Raw genomic sequence first — 8,955 nt, 5'->3', positions numbered from 1 at the left:
GTTTGTATTTTCTAGGCAACTGTCACAGTAATGGACACCTGCACCTGAACTGTGCATGTTTTGTGTCTCCATCATCTAATTTCGCTTCACTGTTCCGACCTCAACGGTACTTTAAAGTTTGTCGACGGAGTCCTCTCTTGAAAATTGGACCGCATCGGGTGTAAACCTACAACATATTGAGGTTTTTATGAGCCTTGTACATGTGCAAGCGTGGAGTGTTTATATTTATAAGTGGGGAGACAGTATAACACCACAGGCAGATAACTATACTGATTCCTGTAAAGTACCACTATTTTGATCTCCTGAATTTACATAGTCTATTAATTGTTGAACTATCTTACAACTTGCTTTACCTTCTAAATATGGAATATTGCAGTGCTATACTTATTCTTGTAAACCTCTATCAACTTTAAAAAATAAAATAAAATCTAACTGTAACCCGAACAACAATGTTGATCTACAACAATTAATCGAAACATTGAATGAAGACTGTTTTTTTGAGATTTGAAGTTAACTTGTTATTATTGTAAAATAATAGACAAAACTGCTTGCTTTTTTGACAAACCGAATACTTATTATGAAAATTGTGAATTCAAACAAACCAATTTTTTTAAAATTATATTTTCCTGAAACTTAATATAAAGTAAATAAACAGATTTAATAATAAAACCAAATGTCACTTCAGACCACTCATATACACCTGAGTTTCCTATAGCTGATTCTAAGTTAATAAAATTGGTCATATTCAAGCTTATCCTTGGGTCGAAATAATACAAAATTCCGATTTTTTTTTTTGAAATTACAATTCTGATTGAATTATCTTATTATTTCAGAACAATGGATTGCAGTTTAGAGAGGGAAATGTTGCAAAATTTAGAAAAAGATGAGTTTTATTATGCAAAGGAAGAAAACATTTGAATAATTTTAAAGAAAAGTGTTACTGAATCGTAAGATCATTTTAATATAAATGTAACAGCTTATCATTTATAAGAAATAATAGTAAACTTTGATTTTTTCTGTCCGATTAAATTATGCTTTTTTAAAACAATTTATATCAGCTAAGAGGGGAAAATAGAGAAAAACAGGCAGTTTTATTCTATTCCATTTTTTTATACGGAGGAGGAAAACCCAGTCATGTCAAGCTATTACGTTTTCAAATTGTAAGACAATTATTATCGGATTGAATATTTAAAACAGCTGATTAACTATTAAATGAATAAATCATATTTTGCATGTTGGGCTCTCTGTGATTTGTATGCCTTGGTTGTGAGTTAGATTTGTATCCTAAACGTGTGGGCTTACAAATATAATTATTTAAAGAATTCCCTTGTGTTTACACACAAAATTAAGCTTAATTAAACGTACTTAATAATTCAAAAAGGATTTGTTTATGCTGTCCTCCTCCTCCGTGTACCACCTGTGCTGCAGTATCACCGCCGGCCAGCTGAGGCCGCTGTGGCCAGTGTAGCGCCCGTTTTGCCGGGGCAGAGTTAGAGTCTGTGATCAGCTGACTGTGATGCTGCTGTCAGGAGACCTCACAAAATTATGAACTCTCTCAAGCCGTAGAAACACTACAAAACCCCGCTTTCTACTGGTAACAGCCACGCCTTTGAAATCCGGGTGAGTGAAACTGTTCAATAAAGCTTTCAATCACATCTTCTGCTCGTGTTGTGGTTTCTGTCAGCTCGGCTCGCTAAGTGGCTAACGGTAGCTAATCCCTGCTGGATGCAGTTTGACCTTAACCATCTTCTCTGACTGCTTCAGTTCTTCTACTTCCGTATTTAGTTGTTAATTTCTACTTCGTCAACCCTGTTAGCAGCCGAGGAGTCAAAATGTGTTTCCCATCAATACACCTTCAACAATTAATAGGCTTTGTATTGTTGCTCTGTAAGAGCTGCAATGAATGTACAGTGTTTGTCTACCAATAATAGTGTCAATGAACACACCAATATATTTACAGATTATTATGTTATTTGTATTGGCATCGTGGCTTTATTTTATGGACATTCTACTATTTTCTTCATTATATGAATTTCTACGATCTGATGTGATCTGTCAAAAGTTAGTACTAGTTAATGATCTTTTTTTTTTTTTAATCTATTTGTTAATTTTGAGCTTTTAGTTTGAAGTGTTACTATGCTGGTGTCTTTTCTTCTAATATGAAAATATTACATAAAGGGGCGGGATATTAGAAATACAGAAACCCAACCATATTGCCCTTTATTAACTGAGAATTTAGGGACTTATATTTGATGACTGTGTTATATTTGTTAGTTGTGTTAAAGCATTTCATTATATTGTAGCTCTACTGTAATGTGAACATATGTATGTCACTCAAATTTGTGGTCTGCATATTTGCTTGTTAGTAATCTTTGGTTCTGTTTCTGTTTGCACAGGCAGCTTTTAATTTGTATTTCTTTTTTTGTAATTGAATGTTCAGTTTATTAATAACACTGTCCCCTCACTTGGCTACATACAGCCTTCCTTTTAGTTTTCTTAAGCTGCACCAGTCATCTAAACATGACGGAGTTTTGGTTGATCTCTGCACCGGGTGAGAAAACCTGCCAGCAAACATGGGACAAAATGATGGCAGCCACCATGCGAGCCAACAACCTTTCCACCAATCACAAGTTCAACATCCCAGACCTTAAAGTGAGCACACCATTTTCTCTCTTCCCTTATTATTTTTTTTCCTTTCTACTTCAAAAGTACAGTTATGTACAAGGCGAGAGTGTTATTAAAGTAACTCACCTTGCATATCCGCTGTCAAGAATAAGCTGATTGTGTGTATGGGAAGCAGCCTTTACACAGATCTGTTGCTTGCATGTTGAAGTTCAGGTGAAGTTGTCCCTAGCAAGAGTGGCTTGTCTGGTTGGGTTCCTCTCTGTGCTGAAGGTGGTGTAACCCCACTGACCTCGCTGCTCTGTGGGGCTGTGATGTTCTCCTGGAACTGTTAGCGATGCATGAGCGGCTCTGGACAAAAAGGCGCCGTCCTAAGCACATAGGGCCCCCCTCCCGGACGTCACCGCAGGCAGACTGAACCCCACATGTCACTGTCTAAACACAAACCTGCTGACCTCACTTAAAAAATGCCCCACATCTCAGGACTTGGCCGTGTCTGGTGATTTATTCATCTATTCATATTTTGTTCGTATCTTTGTGTTTGAAAACAGGTTGGGACTCTTGATGTGTTGGTGGGGCTGTCCGATGAACTGGCCAAGTTAGATTCCTTTGTTGAAAGGTATAGTATCTGCTGTACGCTCACTTGAATCAAACATTGCTTTGCTGCCAGATAAGTTATTCTCCTATCAATTTGTGTTAAAATTGAAATTAAAAAAGGACCCCCCCCCCCTCATGCTCAGGTGTAGCCGCTTCACTCTTCTCTAATCCCTTTCCCGACCTTGTAACAGTGAGGAATTTCACAGAGACCTGTGGGTAGAGAGCCTCACAGTCTAAACTTGGCAATTTACAGATGGCTGACACACCAGCAGCTCTTTCTTCAGTCCTATTTATATCAGATGACTTGTGAGCATATTTGCACATAATTTATCGTCTTTTGGAAATGTTGACGTCCAAAACTCGCACGGAGCCATCAGTGCCTGAGCTCCATCTTTTGATATTTCCAAGACTGTGAGAAAGACTAACTTTGCAACATGGTTCCACTTGTTTGCCTATATCCCGTCTTTAATCTAGTTCCTCTTTGAAGTTCCTGTCCAGCGTATCTGAAAATAAACTACATTTAAGTTCCTTAAGCATTTAGTGAGTTTTTCCGTTACCGTCTGACTCTATATTCATTATTGAAATTTACTTTTACGGTTGATGCTTAACCAGAAGTTGCCGTTGCACTTTCCTATGAGCGTTTTAGGCATCAAATGTGACTTGGCTCTCAGTCCTTCTCCGGCTTCACTGCAGCTTTGATGTGCTTCTGAGCAGTGTGGTTTAAAAAGCTTGAACCCTGAAAGTCGGTCATGTTATAAATGGCCTTGTCAGGAGATTACCTTGGCAAGAGTGTGTGAAACTTTTTGATATGTGTGTCCGTTTGTGTTCGGTGGAAGAGGGCACGAGGTCGCGGTGGTTGTGCGAGCGTGAATGTGTGGTTTCCAGCGGCTTTGTGCCTGAAGTTTGTGTTGGCACGGCGTGTTTTGATGTCTGCTGGGTGTTCGCAGTGTGGTGAAGAAGGTGGCTCAGTACATGGCCGACGTGCTGGAGGACAGCCGAGACAAAGTGCAAGAGAACCTGTTGGCCAATGGAGGTAAAGTGAAGGATATAGTGCTGTTGTGTGTTCACATTGTGTCTGGATTATATTATAGTACTTAGGTTTTTAAGGACGTTAATCGATAGAGACCAAATCTGCATGTATTTATCTTGGAATTACCGTTGCCAACCTATTTAAAGTAATAGTAATAATATTTCTTACTATAATATGAAAATATGTAGTTTTTGGCCTGATGGGTTATAATGTCTGTTTTGTAGTTGATCTGGTCACCTACATTACAAGATTTCAATGGGACATGGCAAAATACCCCATCAAGCAGTCACTTAAAAACATCTCTGAAATCATCTCAAAGGTATGTCTGCTACTAAGATTGCCCATGTGTGTTTGTTTGGTTCTTTTTTAAATCATTTTGTAATAACTGTCATTTTTGTATTCTGATGGGAATTCAATAAGTACTACACTAAGTCCATTTATCCTTCTGAGCCTCATCAAAAATGAATATAGGATTTGTTTTTCTTTTGAATTAATTTTCACACATACTACATGTATGAAAAAGTTAAAAAATATTTGTAAGATTTTTATTAATATAATTAGGTATGAGTTCTGGTCCTATAACAATTTTTCTTTGATAAAAGATAAACAATAAAACAAAAATGTTGAGAATATTTCCATTTATATGTAATCAATCTAAAATATATATGAGATTTAACGTCATGGGGGAAACATTTTTTTCCATTGGATTTAATTTAGTTTCAATGTATCTGCATAACCTTGTCAGGTTTTTGTGTTTTTCTGTGTATTCTTTAGTTTGTGTGAATAATCTGGTATGTTTTTGATGTTTAACAGCAAGTTACCCAGATTGACAATGACTTGAAGAGTCGAGCATCAGCTTACAATAACCTGAAGGGAAATCTGCAGAACTTGGAGAGAAAGAATGCGTGAGTAGCCCACATGGACAAATTATTTCATTTACACCACATCAAATGTTTTGATGATATTTTTCAGTATTTGTGAGATGGGAATTCAGTGGGGGTGCTTTCTTTGTATTTAATCCATCTTTGCTCATAGCATTAAAGATCACTGGCTCTGTTTCTGTTGACCTCGATGTTTTTGTGAGTGAAAGGTTTTTTACCCCCATGAAGTGTTTGCTATTGTAACACTGCGGTTTGCCACTAGGGGGAGCCTGCTGACCAGGAGCCTGGCTGACATCGTCAAGAAGGAAGATTTTGTACTCGATTCAGAGTACCTAATCACACTGCTGGTGGTCGTACCAAAGTGAGTATTTAAACCCCTGAATCAAAAGTATCACACGGCTGCCATATTGAATGTAATCCTACTCCCCTCTTCTTTCAGGACAGGATACACTGATTGGCAGAAAGTATATGAAACACTTGCTGAGATGGTGGTGCCTCGATCCTCTAAGTTAGTCACATCATTCATATAGAATATATTAGTTAATACATTGGTACTTAACTGGGTTGTTCGTTACACATGTTTTAGATTTCATTTGTATTTTCTATTACAGCATTGATAATCTGACCACGTTGTTTATGTTGCTGCTTGCACTAAACGCCTGCTTTCTTCCAGTCTGCTTTACGAGGACAATGACAGCGGACTGTTCGGCGTCACTCTGTTCAGGAAAGCTATCGATGACTTCAAACACAAAGCCAGAGAAAACAAGTGAGAGATTTTAGCCCTACCAGCCTCATACAACACACCACAAAAAGAAAAGCCAAAGTTTTACACATGAGAAAGCCGCATAAAAGAAGAAAACAAGTTGCAGAGAACTGTTTTAATGTATTTTTGACTTCACTTGTCACCTTGTAAAATATCAAATTATAAAAACAACAAAAATAATAAAATAAAACATAGGCTATATAAATGAGAAAAAAAGCACAATCTGGTCAAAAAACTATTTATTATTTTAAAACCAATTGCAAAAGTCACAGCAAACCAGTGAAAGGATAGCTGATGTGGCTGAAGTCAAAACATTTGGCGGCACCTTTGTGAATCAATTGTTTGCCTTCTGAGTTCAGGATATATTGTGTTCTTGGGTTTATTGTGGAAGAGGCTGATTTCTGTCCTTTGTCATTCAAAGGTTCACAGTGAGAGACTTTCAGTACAATGAGGAGGAGATGAAGGCAGACAAAGAGGAGATGAACCGACTCTCCACGGATAAGAAGAAGCAGTTTGTACGTGATGTATAACATTGCAGTTTCCCCTGTATCTTGTCTGGAAGGCATGTGAGAGGCTGAATCAGTTCCTCATCCATAATTCAGAAGTGAGGAACCCTCTCAGTTTAGAGATGAACTGTCTTCAGCCCAAGACTGCCATGAAGTCCTCATGAATCCTGATGTTCTGTTTATAATGTGGTTAATTTGACTTGATCGTTTTATCTGGAACCAGTCAAGTACTGATGAACTCAGATGACCCAGAATTCATTTGAACTTGATTTAGCCTATATGTTACATTTGAATTAGAAAGATGAGTGCTCCGATAACACGTTAAACCTCTTCAAAACTCAGAGCAAGTCCAGACGCTTCACGATAAGATAAGAACCGGGTTGTCTCCTTTAGAGAGTCTGAGGTCGGATGTTGTTTCTTCCCGTTTCTGTGTGATAAAACTGGAGTGTTTGCTTTTGCCAGAAAACAACCAATTACTGTGTGAGGCAGTCTGAAACAGAGCCGCTGTCCCAGCCACACGTAGACAGAAACTCCTGACTACACATAAAATCCACTGCAGGACTAATGAAAAAAAACAAAAACTCTTCAGAGTAATGGCTTCTGCATCTGCTTTCAATACGTGGGGTTTTATAAGACCTTGAGAAGCTTCCTGCAGACAATCTGAGGGCTAAAGTCATTTAGCGATTTACAGCAGCCATGTTGAAGATAAACGTTGTTGCTGTGGTTCCTCTCTGTAGGGTCCACTCGTGCGATGGCTGAAAGTGAACTTCAGTGAAGCCTTCATCGCGTGGATTCACATTAAAGGACTGAGAGTCTTTGTGGAATCTGTCTTACGGTAATTCTCAGACCCCCATACATGACTAAACATCGTTTGATAATGCTTTTCTTTTCTCGGCGTTAAAGCCTGCAGCGGCACTCATTCTTTTCTTGCTGTGTTTCTGTTCAGATACGGGCTGCCGGTCAACTTCCAGGCCATGCTCCTGCAGCCCAGCAAGAAGACCATGAAGAGGCTGAGGGAGGTTCTCAACGAGCTGTACAAGCATCTGGACAGCAGCGCAGCAGCTATTATTGATGTGAGTGCTTCAGTAACACACTGGATACAACTGGGAAAGTAAAACATCAGACGTGTGTTTATACGTCAGCTGACGAAGTAATCTGTCAGTATTTGACCCCAATGCTGGAACAAAGAGACAATCCTCTGTTGTTTTGGATTTTAGTCTTGAGAACATCCTTAAATTAACGCATTGAAAAATGAAACCGTTCCAAACTCACACTGCATGACAAACAAAAAGAACGAAACATTCTAAATACTCTCGATTTTTAAGTTGAGGTTTGCGATGCACAAAGAAAATCAATGAGCCGTTTACAAAAAGAAAAAAGCAAAATGTAAAAAGATGTGTGAAGGCACCATAACAAAATCAAGTAATGCATCTTGAGAACAGGATTTATTTGTTTTGTCAATCACTATTATATTGTAATTGATGCTCTTATTATGACTTACGAGAGTCTCAAATAGTTCTCAATCAGTTTGCTGAGAATTACTTGTTCAGAAATATTGATTTGGGATGTAAAGGTGTTTCTACTGCTGCGCCCACAACTCCCTCTCCTGTGTCACTGTTATATCTTGTGACAGGCGCTCCATTTCTTTAGTACGTAGAAGGGCTAGTCCAGTAAAAAGCATTGTTCTGTAAATATAAGTACATAAAACTGAGTGAGAGTAACCGTTTCTCTTTTATCATTTAAAGTTATTTGTGACTTAATTCACACCAAAATTAAAGTCTATTAAAGAGGTGTTGTTTTTTTTTTCTTCCTTTGCAGTCGGCGATGGACATCCCAGGCCTGAACCTGAGCCAGCAGGAGTATTATCCATACGTCTACTACAAGATTGACTGCAACCTGCTGGATTTCAAAGTGTAACACTTCTTTTCCATTTCTGTCCTCCTGTTGAATGTTGATTAAATTATGTTTCTCCCCGGGTCGAACCTCCCCGTCCCCACACCCTCACTGCCTTTCTCCTCCTCACCCCTCCCTCCCTCCCTCCATCCACACCAGCTGCTTGAATGACAGTGCTGCATGTTCATTCCTCGTGGTGCAAAGGCTCAAGCTGCCACCACGTTTACAACCAAGGGACAAAAAAAAAAAAAAAGAGAGATTTTAAATATTGTATTTTTTTTGTTTACAAATGTGTCTTTCTGTTGAAGCCACACAGATAATCAGCATTTCTGGATATGAATTGAATTTGGAGACATTGATGCTGTATGCTCACCGTCATTCCACTTGTGCTCGTGTGTGTTGATAGCTTCATCTTCTGTGTCGGTGTTCAGGAGTTTGTGTTTACATACTGGTGGTTCCATCATGATACCCATGGCAACCACATCCAAGTGTGTGCTCTCGATTATTGTGGGCGAGCCCTGCTGACGTTGTGAAACAAAGGTGTTACACAAGTATGTGTTGTCTTCTCGAGTTGTGTGTATTTGCTGTCAAAGAGTTCTTTATCAGAGTATTGTGTAAACCACTGAATAAATCATATCAGATGAGTGGGAGCTGATTAATAAA

General features: G+C 38.5%; 1 protein-coding gene across 1 annotated transcript; it reads left to right on the top strand.

Moving 5' to 3' along the window:
• Positions 1–1,486: 1,486 nt before the first annotated feature.
• LOC308115123 (V-type proton ATPase subunit C 1-A-like) lies at positions 1,487–8,591 on the top strand. Its single transcript, XM_080472472.1, has 13 exons — positions 1,487–1,620; positions 2,480–2,652; positions 3,174–3,241; positions 4,167–4,252; positions 4,474–4,568; positions 5,063–5,154; positions 5,393–5,491; positions 5,570–5,638; positions 5,804–5,896; positions 6,315–6,408; positions 7,137–7,234; positions 7,346–7,472; positions 8,218–8,591. Exons 2-13 carry the CDS (start codon positions 2,521–2,523, stop codon positions 8,314–8,316), a joined length of 1,152 nt encoding a protein of 383 aa, XP_080328598.1. The 5' UTR covers positions 1,487–1,620; positions 2,480–2,520; the 3' UTR covers positions 8,317–8,591.
• The last annotated feature ends 364 nt before the right edge of the window (positions 8,592–8,955 follow it).

This window comes from Lipophrys pholis (assembly GCF_963383615.2).
Source record: "Lipophrys pholis genome assembly, chromosome: 9".
Classification (NCBI taxonomy): domain Eukaryota; kingdom Metazoa; phylum Chordata; class Actinopteri; order Blenniiformes; family Blenniidae; genus Lipophrys; species Lipophrys pholis.
Note: the sequence above shows the minus strand (reverse complement) of the source record. Positions and strands in the feature narration are given on the sequence as shown.